This window comes from Miniopterus natalensis, chromosome 9, assembly GCF_054644295.1.
Source record: "Miniopterus natalensis isolate mMinNat1 chromosome 9, mMinNat1.hap1, whole genome shotgun sequence".
In the NCBI taxonomy this organism is placed as follows: Eukaryota; Metazoa; Chordata; class Mammalia; order Chiroptera; family Miniopteridae; genus Miniopterus; species Miniopterus natalensis.
This window is the reverse complement of record NC_142089.1, coordinates 76,989,345-77,011,089: the sequence shown is the minus strand read 5'-3', so window position 1 is coordinate 77,011,089 and position 21,745 is coordinate 76,989,345. Positions and strand designations below refer to the sequence as shown.

Genomic DNA, 21,745 nt, shown 5'->3' with positions numbered 1-21,745 from the left:
ATGCATTGTCATATGGGCACAGGAAACAGGTTTCCTAAAAAGTATAAGTAGTTTTTTCTAGGACAATGCTATATACTTAGAACTTAACCTCTCAGAGTTTATCCAAAAACTCCAACCTCTTATTTTGACTTTCATCCCACTTGTTTAGCTAATCTCTAGCAATGCTTCCTCCTGGAAAGCATAATTAACCCTGACTTAACAAAAGAAAATTTCATTTTCTAAACAGTTCCCAGGCCCTGTATCCTTGGAGTTCCCATGCTTGCTGCAGCCTCCACATTCCAGAACCTATCACCACCACTTCCTGCACAGAAAGCATTCTAAATGACCAAACTTATGATCAGAAAGAGATGTGGGGGTGTTTCTTTATTTTAAAAATCAAAAGGGCTCAAGCTTAGGAAATTCTTTCAGTCTGGTCTCACGGTCCCTAAATGACCCATGTGGGGAAATACAGATCTCTGAAATTTTAAGGAATCGATGGAATATTTTTTTCTGTCAAATTCAGTAGAGTTACGTATTAAGATTAAGCATCACTTTCTATACTTCACCAATGCCCTTTGTCATGATCAGTAACACTCTCAAAGGGAAAAGTACTGGGAAATCCAGCTCTAAAGTAGAGTAGCAAAAATAAAGTAGCTTTCATACAACTGTTTAATATTAATGTACTCATGGTTAAAACATTCCATTACAAAGCATAAAGATATTGCCTTAAAAAGACATCTGCAGATGTTTCATGCTCTGTATAGATCTGGCAAAGGCCCAAAAGACGAAAAATGCTCTCATTTCCTGATGTGGGTTAGCCAGCTTTGAAAAACAGACAAACAAAAAACACATTAAGTCCAGAAACACCATTAAATTATTTCAAACATTAGCCTTGCATACACTTTAAAGTAACATCAGAGTAATTCTGGTCCATCTTATATAACAGATAACCTGTGCCCTACACATACATATATCTTTAAAAAATTTTTAAACACATTTTTTCATCATTACCCTCAATCACCTAAAATGAGCTAAGTGCTAACAGAACTTTCCAGATGTAATGGGGCTAGTCACAAAGCTCTTACTTTCTTGGACACATTTTAAAAAAGAGAAAACTAATCTCTAGCCATGTTTATAAAGGTTTCCTGGCTATTACAAAAACATATAGCTACCCATACTCCTCAGACAGACAAAAGGCTGCTCATTTAGTAGATGAACTACTCCATCTAAGGTTCTAGTAAAGACGACTCTGTATTTCCCAAAACATGCTTCACCATGACAAGATCTACACTGCAGTCCAAAGAAAGGATTATTCTGACAGCAATCCATTAAAACTCGAAGGACTCAGCGTATTCTCACGTTGTCAATGACATCAACCTGTGATATTCTGGACATTGTCCCACACACTCTCTGAATGAGAAAATTTGAAAGCAGTGAATGAATAACTGTTTTGTTCTAAAATTTCCAGTTAGAATAACAGACAGAGGTATCCAACTCAAGCCCGAGGGATCAGGTTAAATTTTAACCCATACTCACATGCTTGAAACGTCTAAGATATCCGAAGAGTAAATCTAAGGTGGCCAGATGGCATAATTCAAAGTGCCAAACGTCCCTTCTTTAATTACGGGCTCAGTACTCATCTTTTTTTTTTTTTAACCTCACCTGAGCATATTTTTTCCATTGCTTTTCAGAGAGTGGAAGAGGGGGGAAGAAACATGGACTGGCTGCCTCCCGCATGCACCCCGGCCGGGGCCGGGGATCGAGCCTGCAACCAAGATACGTGCCCTTGGCCGGAACCTAACCCGGGACCCTTCCGCCCACAGGTACATGTTCTAACCACTGAGCCAACCGGCCAGGGCAGCCCTGGTCGTTTTTATCTGACTGCCTCTGCATTTGTCTGTGCGCCCAGGGCTGGCAGAGCTCCTGGAGAGGATGTCCAACCACTTGGAGCCAGCAGGCCAAGCGGAGCTTTGCGGAAGACGCCCTCGCCATCAGGTTCTAAGTATCTCGCCCTCATCAAATCCACCTCTTCCCGCACAATCCTTCAGCGACGAAGCGTGAAACACCAGCAATTCCCCCACCATCCTGGACTATGGCTTGGCCTGCTTCCCGGCAACTTCAAGTCCAACCTCACTATCAGGAAGTGGGGAAGCACAGGGGTCTTGCGATGAAGTCAGTCTAACTGCTATTTGTAATCCAAAGGGTTAACAACAATGCCCCGTGTTTCAGTTGTACTTAGTGGGAGAAGTAGGAAAATGTGTATCTGATCTGATCCATCTTCTCCAGGTTCTTATATTTTAAAAGTTGGGGGGGGGGGGGATTTTTTTAAAATAACACTTTGTGATGTGAAAATTATATGCAACTCAAATTTTAGTGTCTATAATTCAAATGTTATAAGAATGCAGTCATGTTCGTTTACTTATATATGGTCTTGGCTGCTTTCACAATACAACAGCACAGCTGAGTAGCTGTAACAGAGACGCTAAAGCCTAAGCTGAAAATATTTACTATCTGGCCCGTTGGATAAAATGTTTGCCAACCTCTGATCTAGGGCACTGATCAGCAACAGCTGCTGAAATCACAAAAAGAGACACAACCAGACACTATGTACCTCCTGATGAAGAACCCAACACCATCTATCATGTAGTCATGGGGCGATGCGGGGATCAAACCTGAATCTTATCAGACCTCCAGATCCAAGGAGGAAACCGGTCTAGAAGTCAAAACTATTTTCGTAACAACACTAAGATGTTACAATATATTTGCCTTCTTCATTATCACTGCCTCACAAGTGCACAGTGGACTTTTCCAGAAAATACCTGACATGAAATATTACAAAGACTAAATGCCAGCTGACATCCAGTAAGCATAAAAGTTATTTATGTTAACATATAAAACGTTTACTAAATTTCAAATACAGCAAATAACATTGAGCTCTTCGGGTCCTCAATAATTTTTAACAGTTTAAAGCGGTCCTGAGACCAAGAAGTTTGAGCTCTGGCCAGTGTGGCTCAGTGGTTAGAGGGTTGGCCTGGGCTCGGAAGGGTCGCAGGCTCGATTCCCGATCAAGGGCACGTATCAGCAGTTTCGGGTTTGCTCCCCACTCCCCGTGGGGACGTGTGCAGGAAGCAACCAGTCGACATGTCAGTGTTTCTCTCTGTCTTCCCTCCCTTCTTTCTACTCTCTCTGAAAATGGAAAAAATATTCTCAGGTGAAAATTAAAAGAAAAAAAAAAGTTTGAGAACTGCTTCTTTAGATCCAGTTAGCAATTTAATGGCTACAAAGAAAACAAAACAAAATGTTAAACTATACCCTCAGGATGCAATCTGCCAAATCCCGACTGTAGGAAGTTCTTCAAGACAACCCAGTTTTTTCAACAACAACAAAATCACAATATGGGCGCAGGGAGTGGAAGGAGCACCTATTTGTTAGAAGAAATGAAAAGACTGACCAAGCTATCAAAATGTGTAAACCTTACTTAGATCCCAATTTGGAAGAACTGTAAAGTAAAATGGATGTTTGAGATAAATGGAAAACTGAACACCAACTGGGTAGTTGATGATATCAAGGAATTATTAGTAATTCTTTTTAGGTGTGATAATGATGCAGTTATGTTTAAAGAGTCCTTATCGTTTAAGAATACATATTAAAATCTTTATAATATGCAACAGGGAGAGAAAGTGAAAAAAGACTGTCTCTGTGTCTCTGAGTCAGTAATTATTGAGCTAAATGGTAGTACATAGGGCTACATTAGTCTATTTTTGTATATGTCTTAAGTTATCCATAATAAAAAATTTAAAAGGAGAGATTTCTGTGGCTGAGAAGTATCTGACTGTGTAAATGTACCACAGCTTTTCTCCCTCATACAAGAAAATAAATTTAAAAAATTTTTTTATTGTTGACTCTATCACAGATGTCCCCCGTTTCCCCTCCTTCTGCCTCCCTCCCCCTGCCCACCCCTTCACCACATTCTTGTCTGTAACCTGGGCTATGAATAAATGCGTATATATTCTTTAGCTGATGTCTCCACGTCCTCCCACCCTCCTTCCCTCTGAGATCCGTCAGTCTGTTCCATGCTTCTATGCCTCTGGTCCTATTTTGTTCATCAGTTTATTCTGTTCTTTAGATAAGTGAGATCATCTGGTACTTGTCTTTCTCTGATTGGCTTATTGCACTTAGTGTAATACTCTCCAATTCCCTCCACGCTGTCACAAAGGATGAGAGAGCCTTCTTTTTTACAGCTGCATAGTATTCCACGGTGTGAGTGTCCCACAGCTTTTTTATCCACTCATCTACTGGTGGGCACCTGGGCTGTTTCTAGATCTTGGATATTGTAAATAATGCTGCTATGTACATAAGGGAGCATATATTCTTCTGAATTACTGTTTCGGGTTTCTTTGGATATATTTCTAGAAGTGGAATTTCTGGATCATAAGGCAATTCCCTTTTTCGTTTTTTGATTTAATGCCACACTGTCTTCCACAATAGCTGCATCCACCTGCACACACAAGGATCCCCTTTCCTCCACATGCTCACCAACAACGGAATGCTATCCAGACATAAAAAAGAAGGAAATCGTACCCTTTGGGGCAGCAAGGAGGGACCTGGAGAGCATTATGCTGAGTGAAATAAGTCAGACAGAGAAAGACAAGTACCACAAGATCTCACTCATATGTGGAATCTAATGAACAAAACAAACAAAATAGAAATAGACTCACAGATGCAGAAAGCAAATTAACAGCTGCCGGGAGGGGGTTCAGGCCCGGGGAGAAGGGTGAAAGGATTAAGCAGAGAGAAAAAGACCCACAGACAATAGTATGATGATTTTCCGAGGGCAAGGGGAGGGGGAGGGTAGGAGAGGGTATAAGGGGATAAAAGGCGGAGGAAGGAGACTTGACTTGGAATAGTTAACACACCACACAATATACAAATCATGTATTAAAGAACTGTACACCTGAAACATATAATTGTATTAACCAATATCACCCCGATAAGTTCAATAAAAAAAAAATCTTGAAGAAGAGCAGAGATTTCATGGCATTCTTCCCCCAAGAAGTAAGGGATGATGCTGACCCATCTGTGAGCCCCGCACCGTGAGCGGTCCACAGCCACGTCCTGAGAGCACTGCTCTCCTTTACTCTGAATTTCCCAGCAACGGTCCAAATCAGCCGGGCCCTGGAGGAACTGCCACGCCGGGCACACATCCACTTCCTGAGGGCTCAAGGAACATCCGAGTCTTAAATAAGTAACAATAAATCTATAATAACTGGTGACAAATAAACATTTCCACATTTGAAGATCTAAACGACTATTTTTACCTTCTCCTGTGGTACTTAGATACAAACAGCCACGACACAAGACGGGCCATGTTCGGTCCCTCACTACACTGTAACTATATGCTCCGTGGCCCACCGTCCAGTCCAGTCTACACAACGGACATCCTGCACTGGCACAGACGGCCCCGGGTCTGTAAACACCACTTTAGTATATGCAAGTGTGGCCAAGATTTCAAAATGAAAACAGCAGAAGTGTGTGTGTTACACACAAACACATACACACTGAATTTAAGAATTTATTCTTACCGCTGTGTTCTGCATAAGGTCAGGAAAGCAAGGCCAACGGGGGCTGAAGCAGGCAGGGGAGCCATCTCCTAGACAGAGGAGTTTGGGCTGGGCTTTGACAGTAAGAGTCTGAACCCTCTACCTCCTAAGGAAGGAAAAGCCACGTTCAGAAAGGACTGTGGTATGTCTCAGCAGTAAGATGACGTGAGGGAAAAAAGAGGAGCTGGCTGGGCACGTGAAGGGAAAGGCTTGAAACCCAGGAAAAGAAGTGGGGAGCCGCGACCTTTCGTTGAACAGCGAAGTGAACTGAAGAGACACAGGTCTCTCCAGGGCACTCAGTGTGAACCCCAACTCTGCCACTCACTGTGTGACCAGGGGAGTTCTTACCCTCTTGAGCTCAGTTTCCCCAGCTGTAAAGTGGGCATAAAAGCCCTCTTCGTGATGTGGCCGTGAAGACAGGGTTTGCTACATAGACGTTTCACAACTTTCAAGTTACTTTTTGTCAAAGTAGGTCATTAACAAAAGGTCATTATGACCAAGAAAGTTTTCAAAAGAATGACTTGGCAGTGAAATGAAACAATCTAAACAGGGATGACTAAAGTGCATTTTACTTTCTTCCCAATGTTCCGTGGATACTGAGTCTCTGCCACTCGTATATAATATGCTGTAGAGTTAAGTTAAACCAAATGTGAAAGCTATCTTGTCTTACTCAAAGTTTCGTGAATTTATTCAAACAATGTCTCAGGCACTAAGCAGAGCCAGCCCTGAACTTTTCAATTCCCTAACAAATGAAGGAATAGAAGAGAAAATAAAGCTCATTTATATCCAGTTTAATTTTCTTTGAACATTTAACAAATGTGATTAAGATATTCCTTTACTTACAGGGATTACAATGTGGCAGAAAAGATTAGACATGTAAACTAATAACTATCATACAAAACAGTAGCGGGTAACGACCAAAAAAGAAGTCGAAATGCTTTGGGAGAGCAGATACAAGCTCTGAATCCCTAATTTCCTAGAACACAACAGGGGCTCGATAACTTCCAGAAATTCATTATTTCATGGGACAAGTGGCAATTCTGCTCCAGTTGCAGGGAGAACACAGAAGATGGTTGTCTAGCCCAACAGAACAGCATGAGCGGAAGAGCTGCCATGGGAAAGCTCCATGCGTTTCCAGAAAACGGCAAGTGGGTTGGATTTTAGTGAAACCGCCACTAGGGACCAGTGTGAGAGGCTCTAAGGACGGCCTGGGGCCAGATCACAAGCGGCCTTCAATTCCAGGCTCTGGGGTTTGGACCTATTTGACAGTCACTAAGAAGTCGTCCTAACGTTCTGAAGAGAGAGGTAACACGGCGTGACCAAGCGGCGCTTCAGGAGAACCTGGAACCAACATGAACAACAGTCAAACTGAAAGGCTCCGGAGGAGGGACCGCGCCTCACTCACCTGACTTCCCCCGGCTACACCTGCACCGTGCTGGGCATATGAAGAAACCTGCTGAATGACTATGAAAGAAAAGCTAAACAACTGTCAAAAAACAAAACAAACAACAACAAAAAGCAAGCTGCGGAAGCCACTGCACCGAGGAGCCAGCCGTGGGGGGACAGTAAGCAGTTTCCCGCCAGAGGCTCACTTTCCAGCATCTTCCTTACTGCGTTAGGAACGCAGGGTCCACACGGCGCAACGCGGGGCCAACTTCTCAGAGCTTCATGTTGCCGTCATTTTATATCCAGTATATGTTAATAAAGCACATAGTGCGTACATGTTACCACAAATTCTGTAACCCCTTTAAAAGACTCTGTACTCGATCAACATTTAAATGAAAAGCAGGAACCCGCCACAAACTATGGTTCCACCTCAGATGTTCAATATGCACTGGGACTTTATTTTGCATTCTCTAAAACCTTTCCCAGCCTTCAAAGACAATCAGGATGAGGGTGAATATGAAGTCGGTAAGAAAGAGAAAGGATTCAAAAGAAAATTCTAAGGTAGGAGCTCAGCAAGAACGTGGACACAGGGAGTGAGGGAGCGTGTGACGTCAAAACTCACGACGTTCGTGCCATTAACAGACGTGGGGAAGTCAGAAGTTGTAAGTTCGGAGAAAGGAAGCGGGGTGGTAAGAAACATCAACACCAACGACTACAGTGAACGTTAATGGGGCATCTAGTAGGTTCCTGGCATGACGTTAAATTCTTTAAAAATTACTACATGCACACGTGGTTAAAGTAAATCAAAACAGTATAAAAAATGTTCCCCTCATTCTAGATTCCTAGACTCCCTCTTCAGGGCAACAGTTATGAACAATTTCATTTGTATCCTTTCAGAAATGTTTATATTTGCCTTCATATTTAATTCTCACAACAGCTCTCTGAGGCACGTGGCATTACTTTATAAGTTAAGAAACTAAGCCTTAAAGAGGTTTCGTGGGCAAGGCCAGAGAGCCATAGCGGGACAGAGCTGGGGCTGGAGCAAGGCCCAACCGTCCACGCACACACTGGCACAAATGGTCAAAGTGTTTGCAGTAACAAATATCTGGAACCCAAATGTCCATCAGGGACTGGTTATATGGTTACACAACGTGAATGTACGTGCCACTGAATGTGCCCTGAGAAAGTAGATTTTATGTTATGCCTATTTTACCACAATTTTTAAAATCCTGAAAAAACAGGATAAAACCAAAATCAAATTGCACAACAGGATGACTGTGATTCTGTTTTTGTCCAAAGAGTACACGAACGTGTATATATATTTTTTGTAGATATTTTTCACCCTTTATCTTGGTCTTACCTGACACTCCTAGTAAGGCTCCAGGCTCCTAGACACGCTAACAGAGTCCTGTGTCTCCCACCCCATCTGCGGCATTCAAACTCAATTCCTAGCACCCTCTTCCTACCTCACACAGAACATGCTATTTAGACCCTGGTTTTTTTAAGCAGCTTCCCAACCTCTATGTTAAATGTCACTGTAGACTCATCAAGCTCCAGAATGTTCCAACATGAAAAAAATATGCAGGAAAATGCTCCCTCCTTGCCCCAGTCAGCTCAGTGTGGAAATGCCTGATGAGATCAAGTAAGAGATGAGAGGCTGGCACAAGAAGGGACAGAACCACTGCGGCTGGAGAATGCAGTGTGTGGCAACAGGCAGGGCGGCCCTGGCCTCTCGAGGACACGAACATTCCAGTTTTCACAACACAAAACGTCAACAGTCCAGCACGTAAAGCAGATGATATTCCTGTGGGCGCAACCAAGGCTTAAAGCGTAATTATGAGAAACGTAAAATCGACAAATGGTTTGAGGTATTTTCCCTTCTACTTAAGTGCAACCCTAGCTGTGAACAGGACCTCTACTGAGGTTTATTTAAAGGATTATCTGGAGAGCAAACACGACGTTATTGAAAATAGAGATTGAGTAAAGCTCTGCTCTCCCATCACCATCGGTAGCTGTTGATGTTTCTCTGGCCCAGTGGAGGGGCAGACAGGAAAGCTCACTTGCTGCGCCCACATTTAGCAAGAGAAAAAGCTACCCAGAAGGTGGCTGAGGGGCTCCCACAATGGGGAGGAATGAGAATGGTGAAAGAAAGAAAAAAAATCAAGACAGCACAGTCCTGATAGTTTTCTCTAGGTCTATAGGGCACAGCAACCAGAACTGAAAGGTTTCTTTTCTACCACCAAATTTTCATTTGTTTTCTTAAAAATTAAGAGCTCAGCCCTGGCCAGGTAGCTCAGTTGGTTAGAGCATCGTCCCAATACACCACGGTTGCGGGATCGATTTCCGCAGATAAAAGAATCAACCAATGAATGCATGAGTAAGTGCATTCATTGAGAAACAAATCAATGTTTCTCTCTTCTCTCTCAAATCAATACATTAATTTTTTTTTTAATTTAGAGCTCAATTTCCTCACCATACAAACAGACAAGAGCACTGAAGTTTTGTTCTTTTGTTTTTGTTTTTTAATATGGACCGCTCTACAGGTTTGCGCAGGGGCCATGCCAATCTTTTCTGTAACGTTCCGCTGAAACAGCACAGAGCACTGAAGTTTTAGGAAGACAGTCACAGCCATGACATTTACCCTCTTCCCAGCAACAGTGGCCATCGTATCAGGGAAAATTGTTAATGGCAGCAAGTTGCTGTTTCCACAGTGGTTCTTCATGGCTCAGTTATTAGGTCCCACTAACGAGAAAGCACATACACAACAAGCATCCAGGACATATTTTTAAGATAAATCTCTGTGTACATTCCTTTTTAAATATCCCAAATAGCTGCACTTCCATCATTTAGGATCATGTTATTAACAGTGGTTCTCAGAGTATGGTCTGGAAACCTGGGAGAGGACGGGTGGTCACTAAGACCTTTTCAAGAGGTCTAGATCAAAACTATTTCCATAATAATGCTAAGAAGTTCCTAACAAGTTGATGGAGCCTTTTGCACTGTGCTGACACTTTCACGGGTAGTGCAAAAGCAATAGTAGGTACAACTGCTGGTCTCTTCACGCTAATCAGGGCAGTTGTAGCGTAACCAAATTCTTCACGTACTTGCAGGAAAAGAATGCCAATTTCTCTTGTAAGTGTCCTTGATGAAGACGGTACAGCCACTCTGGAAAAGTCTGTCATACAACCTGGCAATTGTACTCTTGGACATTTACCCCAGAGAAAAGAAAATTTATGTTTACATAAAAAAAACCAGCCCACAAATGTTCACAGTAGCTTTAGTAAGAGCCCCAAACTGGAAACAGCCCAAATGTTCTTCAACAGGTAAAGAGTAAAACTGCCACACACCCATACCATGGAGTACTATTCAGCAAGAAACAGGAACCAACCATGATAATGCAACAACCTGATTAACCTCCAGGGAAGTAAACTGAACAAATTAGAGGCGATCCCAAAAGGTAGTATGCTATATGATTCCACTTATATAACATTTCTGAAACGACAATTTAAACATGCTGAACAGATGAGTTGTTCCCTGGTTTTGAGGAGAAAAAGGAAACATGGAGGTGGGCGTGGGCATAAAATGGCAACATGAGGGATCCCTGGGTGATGAGTTAACTGTTGTGTACCTTGACTGTGGTGGTAGATACATGACCTACACTTGTTATAAAATTACACAGAACTAAACACACACACACATAAAACTGGGGAAATCTAAGACTGACGAACTGTATTGCTATAACATGGCTGCAACAGTATAGTACGATTTTGCTATTGGGGGAAACCGGGGAAAGGATACACTGGCTCTCGCTACTACATTTTACAACTGCATGTGAACCTACAATTACATCAATAAAAATTTCAATTAAAGAATGCGCACCCATGTTCACAGCAGCACTATTCACAACAGTGAAAATATGGAAGCAGCCCAAGTGCTCATCAAAGCATGCCTGGGTAAACCAAACAAACAAATGGTTTTACACACAATAGAATATTATTCAGCCTTAAATTCTGGCACATGCTAGAACATGGAAGGACCCTGAGGCCATTATGCTAAGTGAAATAAGCCAGTCACAAAAGGACAAACAGTGCATGATTCTACTTATATAAGGTAACTGTCAAAATCAGAGACAGAAAACAATAGGGGCCACAGGAAGGGGGAATGGGGAGTTATTTTTTTTAATGTGTAAAGAGTTTCAATTCTGCAAGATGAGTTCTGAAGCTGGATGGTGGTGATGGTTACACATAATATGAATGTACTTAATACAAAAAAAAAAAGTAAGGGGTTGCTAATGGAAAGTTCAGGATGGAAAGGGGGTGGGATCAAGGAGAGATACTAGATCAGGAAGAGGTTGAGGGTCTTAAAAGAAAATTGTTACTCTTTACTTATACTATATATCCACTGTATCATTATTCTTTATATTTTACATATATTTTAAATTTTGTATAAACTTAATATTCAATACATTTTTTTAAAAAGAAAAAATGTCTTTGAAGAACTACTGAAGCACTACAAATTTTGAATATTAAATCTTGACCCTTGACTTTCATTTTTGTCACTTGTGATGAAAAGACAGGCATGCATGCCCTGGCCACTGTGGCTCAGTTGGTTGGAGCATCGTCCTGTACACCAAAAGGTCATGGGTTTGATTCCCAATCAGGGTGCACACCCAGGTTGCGGTTTCAGTCCCCGGTTAGGGGCAACAGATTGATGTTTCTCTTTCTCCCTCCTCTCTCTGAAATCAATTTTTTAAAAAAAGCTTAAAAAAAAGAGAGGTAAGTATAAAGCACTTCTGCTGCATACCAAGGTAAGCCAGTTGTCTCAAGGAAAAGCACGTATGTTAAAAGCACATACATTAAATGCTTTTTTCACGACACCATTTTTACTGGAAACAACAGACAAATCATGGTTTTTAGACATTTCTCGTTTTTTAACGTCTTCATTGATTTCAGAGGAAAGAAGAGGGGGAGAGAGAGAGAAACATCAATAATGAGAGCGAGTCATTGACTGCCTGCCTGCCTCCTGCGCGTCCCCCACCAGGGGTCGGGCCCGAAACCTGGGCAAGTGCCCTGACTGGGAATCCACCTGCAACTGCATCTCCTAGATCACAGGCTGATGATCCACCGCTGAGCCACGCGGGCGGGGCCCGACAGTTCTTGAAACTGAACAAAATGAACCCATCACTTTGAGGAAAACAATTGGTAATAGTTGCCTACTGATAATAAAGATTTCAACTGAAAATTAGAATGTTGGAAAACTTGTGTCCCCCACCTTGAGTCTGACAGCTTCTCAATACTTAAGGGAAATCTGGGGTGGTATTAACAAATGAGATTTAGCGATACTATATAATGCAATGTGTCAGCATTTGGAAGATCTGCCTTAACTCGTGAATCAATCTTTTCCAAATGACAGACATAAGATGTTACAATGGGTAACAAGTCCATTCAAACTGCACAATAGGCCAATGAATTTTAATGTAGCACATGTGAAAAGTTCATTTGTAAAGCTTCAGATTTCACATCCAAACTAATCTTTAAGAAACTACCAGTTACCTCTTTTGGGTGTAGTAACAAAGAATACCCACAATTATCTGAAAACCTATTAAAACATTCCTCCTTTTTCAAACTACTCATCCGTGCAAGACCGGATTTCCTTCAGATAATTCGATCAAGATATATCTCAAATAACTGAAGGCAAAGGAGATAGAAAAATCCCGTTGTCTTCTACGAAAGACATTTAAAAGAACTGCAAAATGTAAAAGAATGCCACTCCTAGCACGAATTCTTTTGTTTAGAAAAATACTCTTTTCATAAAAATGTGTTTTGTATGTTAACATTATCATGAAGTTATTGTTTTACATAAATTAAAAATAAACGTCTGTTTTCATTTCTAATACAGTACATACCTATAGGCATGACCATCCTAAGTAAAAGTTCTTTTCTCTTTTTAAAATGGGAGCTGAGACCGTTGATCTATATTATATTCCAACTGCTAGAATATAAATCATTCACGCAACAGATTTTTTTTTTTTTTGAGCACTTTGCTAAGCCCTGAGGCAGCCTTCGCCCTCACAGTGCTCCTAACACAGCGGCCACGTCCACAGTAACCGTTGAAACACCTCCTAGGACCGCACGCGGCCCGGCCGCAGGGCGCGCGCGGGGAGGGCGCGCGGGGAGGGCGCGCGTGGCCGGGCCGGCGGCCGAGGCCCCGGACGGTCCCGCAGGGGCGCCCCGGCCGGAAGGGGCGCGAGAGCCAGGCCCGCGCCCAGGCCGGCGGGGGGCCCGCGAGCTCCCGCAGCGGACGTGGCGGGCGCCCGGCGCGGGGCGGGGCGCCCGGGGGGGCACGGCCTTACCTGTTGGTCATTCCCGCCGCCACGCCCAGCATCTCGCCGCCGCGGGCCGCCGTCCTCACTCCGGGCTCCCGCGCCGCTCCGCCGCGTCCTCCTCGCGCCGCCGCAGCCGGGTGTGGGCGGGCGGGCGGGCCACCGACAGGAAGGAGAGGCGGGCCCGGGGCGGGGAGGCCACCGCCAGCCTCCGCCCCCGCCCCCGCCCCATCTGGAGCCCGCGGATGACGGGGCTGGCCACGCGGGGGCGCGCGGCGCGCGGCGGGCGGGAGGCGCGGGAGGCGCCGGGGGCCCCGCCCCGCACGCGCTGCTGCGAGGACCCGCCGCCCGTGAGCCCCACGTGCCCCGCAAGCCCCCGGCCCGAGGCCGAGAGGCCGCCCCGAGGGGTGACGGCGTCGCGCGCCCGCAGCGGGACGAGACGGCGGGGCTCTTACTCCCCAGACCTCGGCTCTGCTTCGCTTGGGACCGCGCGGCCCGGGCGAGGACGGGGGGCCCGAGGCGCTGGGGTCCACCGAGGGCCTCCCCGTCGCGCGCGGGGCCTGCGGGGCCTCATCGGAAGGCGGCGACCTTCCCGGGGTTTGCCGCTCTGACTGTGCGCTGGCCCCGCGCCTGGCGGGCGCACCCCGGGGCTTCCCTGCGCCCGGGACTGAGTAGGAAATGTAGCCTCTCCTGAGACCGCCCGTCCTGCCTCGCCCCCGCCCCCCTGCCCCTCGCCCCCCTCCCTGTAGCCCCCCTGCCCCTCGCCCCCCTCCTTGTCGTCGCCCCCCTGCCCCTCGCCCCCCTCCCCTGTCGCCCCCCCTCGCCCCTGTCGCCCCCCCTGCCCCTCGCCCCCCTCGCCCCTGTCGCCCCCCTGCCCCTCGCCCCCCTCGCCCCCGTCGCCCCCCTCCCCCGTCGCCCCCCCTCCCCCGTCGCCCCCCTCCCCCGTCGCCCCCCCTCCCCTGTCGCCCCCCCCGTCGCCCCCCTGCCCCCCTCCCCTGTCGCCCCCCCCGTCGCCCCCCTGCCCCCCTCCCCTGTCGCCCCCCTCCCCTCTCTCGCCCCCGCTCCCTTCGCCCGTCGGTCTACCCGACCCGAGGTCGGCAACGCGCCTGGTAGGTTACTTACCGGGCGTAAAAGCCCTCTTCCTAGGGTATCTGACTTTTTTTCTTTAGTCCTCGCAGGAGGCCGTGCTGGGAGGAGGGGGAGCGAGCGAGCGGAGCATTGGTGGGCTCCCTCCCGGGTGTCCCGACGGGACCCGAGCGCGCCCCGGGCTGGTTCCAGGCCCGGATCCGAGGCGGCCTCGGCGCAGGCAGGGGGGCGTCTGACCTTGGCTTTGCAACTATACTTCTAATTACAGAAGGAAAACGTTTGTCTCTTAATAGTCTAGATATGTGATGAGAAAATACTGGATGCCTTTGACATCCTTATATCAAAATAAATTCTGAATAGAGCAAAAAAAGAAAATACTAGACGAAAACATGGCAGAAAAAAAATGAGGGTTGGAGGGAAGAGAAACTTTACAAACAAGATACAGACCCCAGAAGTCAAAAACTTTTAGATCAGTAAGTGTGATGACCAAGAAAGGTCTAATTTCCTTATCACAAAAGAATAAGAAAAAGTTCAACTCAGAAAAATAGACAAGGTGTATACACAGATTTCCACAACAAAAAAGAAATACAAGTGATTTTTTAAAATACAAGAAAGTATCTAATATCAAATAAAAATTTAAAATACCATTTTTCCCCTACAGGCAAGGGTTAACGGTTGGACAACACACAGGGAAACAGGTGCTTTGATTTACTGTTGATGGGAGACCAAATCCACACAATTTTTGTAGAGGACAAATGGGCAATATCATAACGTGAAATTCAGCTACACTTTGATCCAGAAAATCCACATTATGGAATTTATCTTACAGATTTATTCTTATGTGTACACAAACCGTGTGCACAAGTTTTAAAGGTATCTAGGGAACTATTTATAAAGTAAATGACAATGACTGGGATTTTCTTGAAAATAAAATGTTGGAGTGGGGGATGTGGGTAGGAGTATCAGTGAAACAAAATTGGCCATAAGTTCATCGTAACTGTTAAGCTGGCTCATAGGTACATGGAGTTCTTTATATTAGTTTGTCTACCTTAGTGCATATTTGAAATTCCATAATGAAGATGTTTTAAAACTGGAAACAAGAAGAATGTACAAAGAGAATCGCCATAGTTTTGTTTTTAAGAGCAACTGAGAAAGTTTATTAAACCGGGACATTAATTAAATAAATTATGGTTTCTACATGTAATCCTGTGCAGCTAGTAAAAAATAAAATTAGGCCGCTTTGCAGACGCTGCTGCCCTGGAGCTGGAGCTGGAGCTGGAGCTGGAGCTGCCCAGCCATGGCGACCCCACCATGTTCTTCCACGTTGCTGTCCACCGCAAGCCCTGGGGCTGCGTCTCCTTCCTACTGTTTGCAGACAAAGTTCCAAAGATAGCAGAAAATGTTTGGGCTCTGAGCAGTGCAGAAAAAGGATCTGGTTATAAAGCGTCCTACTTTCACAGAAGTATTCCGGGATTTATGTGCCAGGGTGGTGGCTTCACACATCATAATGGCACAGGTGGCAAGTCCATCTATGGGGAGAAATTTGATGAGAATTTAATCCTGAATCGTGGGTCCTGGCATCTCATCCATGGCAAATACTTGACCCAATACACCAGCTCCCAGTTTTTCATCTGCACTGCCAGTGAGAGTGGTTGGATGGCAAGCATGTGGGCTTTGGCCAGGTGCAAGAAGGCCTGGATATTGTGATGGCCATGGAGCGCTTTGGGTCCAGGAATGGCAAGACCAGCAAGAAGCTCACCATTGCTGACTGTGGACAACTCTAGTAAATTTGACTTGTGTTTTATCTTAACTACCAGACCTCATTCCTTCTGTAGCTCAGGAGAGCACCCGTTTCCCTCCATCTTCTCGGAATGTTCTATAATCTTCATGCTCTCGACAAGGTTCATTGGGCTCCGTATTTTCCTTACCCCTTCAAGTCTAGCTGGATTGCAGAGTTAAGTTTATGATTATGAAATAAAAACTAAACAATTGTCAAAACAATCAATCAGTAAATATAAACATAGCCAACAAGCCATATGCAAAGATGCTCACATCCTTCAGTAATCATTAGGATGCTGCAAATCAAAACCACAATAAGATACCACCTCTATCGACAAGTGCTGGCAGAGATGTGGAGAAACTGGAACCCTTGTGCATTGTTGGCGCGAATGTAAAATGGTGCAGCCACTGTGGAAGAAAGTATGGCAGTTCCTCAAAAGATTAAAAATAAAACAATCCTATGATCTAGCAATCTAGTTTCTGAGATTCCAAAAGAATTGGAAGCAGGAACTTGAAGAGAGATTTGTACACCCATATTGATACTATCGTTATCACAATAGACAAAAGTGCAAACAGCCCAAATGTCCTGAAGGATGAGTGGATAAACAAAATGTGGCACAGGGACTCCCCACTTTCCAAAAGTTCATGTTAGGCCACTTTGCTTTTATGAAGACCTACATTAGTGCCTGTTTTCGCTAAATGAGAGAAGTCTCAAGATGATTTTCCCTTTTATGAAAAAAGGTGAAAAGTGAAAGTAGTGGTCAGCATTTGCTTGGCAGCAGGTTCTACAGACGCAGCATGCACCCCGAGCAGTGAGGGTGGCCCTGCCAAGCTCTTTCCCCAGGAGCTGCCCTCCACACCTTGGCACCCAGGCCCAGAGCTGTGAGCTGTGTCTGTGAGCATCTGCTTTATCTCCATTTATTTTGCAGATCCATTAGCAAGCTGTGTTGTAAGGTATCAGAAAAGACAGAGAGAGCTCATAGGGGTGTTATGCTCAGTGTAAAACTGGACATAATTCAGTGTATTTGGTATGATTTGGTTATTTTGGGGGCCTGGGTACGCTGAAAATTTTTTGCCATATAAATTAATGGTAATTGTTTCTTCACTTTATGCCATTTTGGCTTACAGAAGGTTTCATAGAAACACTCTGCTTTCGGATATTGGGCAAAACCTGTATAAACTCACAATGAACTATTATTATTCAGATATAAAAAGGAAGGACATTCTGACACAAAATATCACACGGATGAACCTTGAGGGCATTGTGCTAAGCAAAATAAGCCAGTCACAAAAATACAAGTGCTATGTGATTCTATTCATGTGGGGAAGTCAACTTCACAGAGACAGAAAATAGGATGATGGTTGCCAGGAGCTGGGGGGAGAAAGAAATGGAAATTTATTGATTAATGGGTATAGAGTTTCAGCTTTGTAAGATGAAAAGCTCTGGGGTTTGGTTGTACAGCAATGTGAATAAGCTTAACACCCCTGAACTGCACACTTAAAAATGGTGAAGATGATAAATGTTATGTGTATTTTACCACAATTAAAAAATAACAAGGCCCATGAGATGAAGTAATAAAGAATGATCTCCATGATATATTTTAAGTAAGAAAATAAGACAAAGAAAAAAAGCTTAGTATGCTACCTTCTGAGGGAAGAAAAAAGGGAGACACCACATGGACATACACACGCACACACACGCACACATTCACCTGCTTATATATGTAGAAACATCTTGAAAGGTAAGATATACAAGAAAACTACAACAGAAATTGAATCTGTAGAGGCACTAGGTATCAGGAGTGAGGGGGGACATGCACACAATCTATATTTCCTTGAGGGAGTATTATAAATTCATTAAAAATCTAAGTTACACACCCAACCACTATGAGAACCAATTCTCATAGTTTTGGTATGTCCTTGTTTTTATTTATATTGTTGGAAAGTATTTGCTGCTGTTTTGTAAATGTACATATTTTGCAATTGAAACAGCATACAAATCACACTGAGTGGTTTAAAACTAGTTCTGCTCCCTTAAACCAGACGGGTGATTAATGCAATCCTTGAGTTATTTCAGAGACAGCACTGCACATGCGCGTCCCCTGCTGTCCCACTGAACTGAGAACCAAAGTCCTTCCCCTCCCCTTTCAGAAACAAAGGGACAGTTGTCTAGAAAGACCCGGTGCTGAAACCTCTTACCATAAATGGCCAAGTTTCAAGGTTCTCCAATTAAAACTTGCCCCGCCGGCGTGCTTCGGCATAGCTGTTCCTGCTAACCTCTTAAAACCGTTCCATTGTAAGCCATCGGGAAGTTCGGGTTTTAAATTGCTTAGCGGTCTGCAAATAAAGGGACTCTAGTTTATCTGTGGCAAAACTCAGGGTTCAGTGCTTGGCTCTTCTGTAAACTGGGAGGGATGAACTCTCAGTTCGTTTACACACTTACATACGTGGTATTACGCTATAGGTCTCATCCTGTCTCTTGCTCTTTCCCTCAACACTGTGTTTAAGCAAACATCTCTATATGTTTATTTTATTTACTATTTTAAGTACTGCAGGGTGTTGTACAGTACACCTCCCCTCCACATTTCCATAGAGGTGGGGACATAAGTTGCATCCAACCCTGCTACCTGCCGCAGCTAATGCTTAGATGAACATTCTCATTTTATGTGCACGTTGCTCTGAAATATATGCCCAGAAGTGGGGTTATGGGGCCATATTTATACAGATATTAAGTTCTCTAAATTCCGCAGATTGCTCTTCAGAATGGCTATGTTATTCTACACTTGATCCTAACTTAAAAAAAAGGTTTTGGAATGCCTCTAAAAAGTGGAATATTCAAAAGGCATTGCTACGTGCTGGGCATCTAGCTTCAGAGGTAAATGGCTTGTGAACACCCCGAGCAGCACTCGCTGCCTTGGCCCGCAAGCCTTCCTGCACGTCTTTGCCAGTTTTAATTTTTTTAAAAACTCCATACTATTTTCCACAGTGGCTGCCCCAGTCTGCATTCCCACCAGCAGTGTACTAAGGTTCCCTTTTCTCCATATTTTCTCCAGCACTTGCCGTTTGTTGACTTGTTGATGGAGCCATTCTGGCAGGTGTGAGGTGATACCTCCGTGTGGTTTTAATTTGCATCTCTGATGATTAGTGACACTGAGCATTTTTTCACACATCTCTTGGCCATCTGTATGTCCTCTTTGGAGAAGTGTCTATTCAGGTCCTTTGCCCATTTTTTAATTGGATTGTTTGTCTTCCTCTTGCTGAGTTGTGTAAGTTCTTTATATATTTTGGAAATTAACCCCTTATCAGCTGTATCATTGGTGAATATGTTCTCCCATACAGTGGGCTCCCTTTTCATTTTATTGATGGTTTCTTTTGCTGTGCAGAAGCTTTTTATTTTCATGTAGTCCCATTTGTTTCTTTTTTCCTTTGTTTCCCTCCACCTAGGAGATGTATCAGCAAAAATAGTGCTACCAGAGATGTCTGAGATTTTACTGCCTATCTTTTCTTCTAGGATTTTTATGGTCTTGCAACTGACATTTAAGTCTTTTATCCATTTTGAGTTTATTCTTGTGTATGGTGTAAGTTGGTGATCTAGTTTCATTTTTTTTGCATGTACCTGTCCAATTTTCCCAGAACCATTTATTGAAAAACTGTTTTTACTCCATTGTATGTTCTTGCCTCCTTTGTCAAACATTAATTGACTATAGAGGTGTGGGTTGATTTCTGGGCTCTCTGTTCTGTTACATTGATCTATATGCCTATTCTTAGGATTCTTCAAACTTTTAAATTCTACAAGATTATTGTGGATACACAGTATTTACAGAGTAAATTTAAATTTAAAAAATCATTTTATTTTATCTCCAAATTTTCAAAATTGATAGCATATATTTTTATTATTTTCATATCTTTTTTCAGTTTTGAGAAATAATAATCATACATCACTGTAAAAGTTTGAGGCATACAGCATGACGGCTTGATTTATATATATATATTGTGAAACGATTACCACAATAGAAGTCAGCTAACATCTGGCTTCTCATATAGATACAATATGAAGAAAAAAGCAAAACGGTTTCCTCATTGTGAAGAGAACTCTTAGAATTTACACTCTTTTTAAAAATATATGTTTTTATTGATTTCAGAGAGTGGAAAGGAAAAGAGAGAGAAACATCAATGATGAGTCATTGATTGGCTGCGTCCTGCAGGATCCAGCCCACAGCCCAGGCATGTGCTCTGGCAGGGAATCGAACCATTGACCTCTTTGTTTATAGGTCAACATTCAACCACCAAGCCATGCCTGCCAGGCAAGTTTTATGCTCTTAACAACTTTCTTACATGTCGCACAGCAGTGTTAGCTATGTCATAATGTTGTCATCCCTAGGACTTACTTATGTCATAACTGGGAGTCTGTACCTTCTGATCACCTTCATACAATTCCCCGTCTTCCAATCCTCGACCTCTGGTGACCACAAGTCTGACCATTTCCTATGAATATTTTTTAACTTTGTCAAATGCCCCTCATTTTGTGTTTGTTTTTTACTCATGGTTAAACAGAGCCCATGGTTAAACCTTTCGGGAAAGATACGAATGAGGTACAGTGCTCTTCCCAGCGTAGCCTATCAGGGGGTACACAGCCTTGATAGGCCCTATGATTGGTGATATTAATCTTGGCCCCTGTTTGGGGTGGTTTCTGTCAGGTTTCTCTGGTGTAAAGTCACTATTATTCCTTGCAGTCAACAAATATTTGAAGGGTGCACTTTGAGATATGTAATATCCTGTTTCTTCCTAACTTGTCCACTAATTTTTATGTCCATCATTTGATCTTGCCTGCCGCAATTATTAGCTTCGGTACTCTTTTTTTAAAAAATATGTCCTTATTGATTTCAGAGAGAGGAAGGGAGAGGGAGAGAGAGATATAGAAACATCAATGAGGAGGGTGTCATTGATCAGCTGCCTCCTGCACACCCCACACTCGGGATCGAGCCCACACCCCAGGCATGTGCCCTGACCAGGAATCGAACTATGATCTCCTGGATCCTAGGTTGATGCTCAACCACTGAGCCATGCCCAGCCAGGCCCATGTGTAAATTTTAAAATGGGGGGAGAAGGCACAACTCTTCCACACAGAAGAATTCCAAGTAATAAATTTGTTACGAGTGAGGGAAATAAAAATCAGCATTAGAATACCAAAGCTGCTCGGCCGGCATGGCTCACCGGTTGAGCATCGACCTATGATCCAGGCGATCACAGCTTGATTCCCAGTCAAGGCACATGCCCAGGTTGCAGGCTTGATCCCCAGTTGGGGGTGTCCAATGATGATTTTCTCATCATTGATGTTTCTATCTCTCTCTCCCTCTCTCTGAAATCAATAAAGATATATTTTTAAAAATAAAAAATAAAAATAAATAAATAAAATTCACACATGGGACTCATGGGTATTAATTTTATTCTTTGGGTTACAATTAAATACTATTGTTATTTGTTTTATTGCTCAAGTTGTCCCAGCTTTCCTCATTGGGAATTCTTCCAGGTTGACTCCTGTGTCCGTCTGATGTGCCCATCCTTTTGTCCTTGGAGCACTTCCTCATTTTCT

General features: G+C 43.8%; 1 protein-coding gene and 1 pseudogene across 2 annotated transcripts in view; one reads left to right on the top strand and one right to left on the bottom strand.

Moving 5' to 3' along the window:
- The window catches only part of LIMS1 (LIM zinc finger domain containing 1), a 108,566-nt gene extending 95,174 nt beyond the window's left edge, over positions 1–13,392 (bottom strand). Inside the window, exon 1 of one of the 2 annotated variants that reach the window (XM_087820669.1) lies at positions 13,318–13,392. In XM_087820669.1, coding sequence (XP_087676795.1) covers positions 13,318–13,349 — 32 coding nt within the window. In that variant the 5' untranslated portion in view covers positions 13,350–13,392. Of the gene's footprint in view, positions 1–12,870; positions 13,123–13,317 lie in introns of those variants that run through there. The other variant, XM_016201865.2, reaches the window with a different exon arrangement.
- A 2,289-nt stretch (positions 13,393–15,681) lies between these two features.
- LOC107528715 (peptidyl-prolyl cis-trans isomerase A pseudogene) lies at positions 15,682–16,216 on the top strand (annotated as a pseudogene).
- The last annotated feature ends 5,529 nt before the right edge of the window (positions 16,217–21,745 follow it).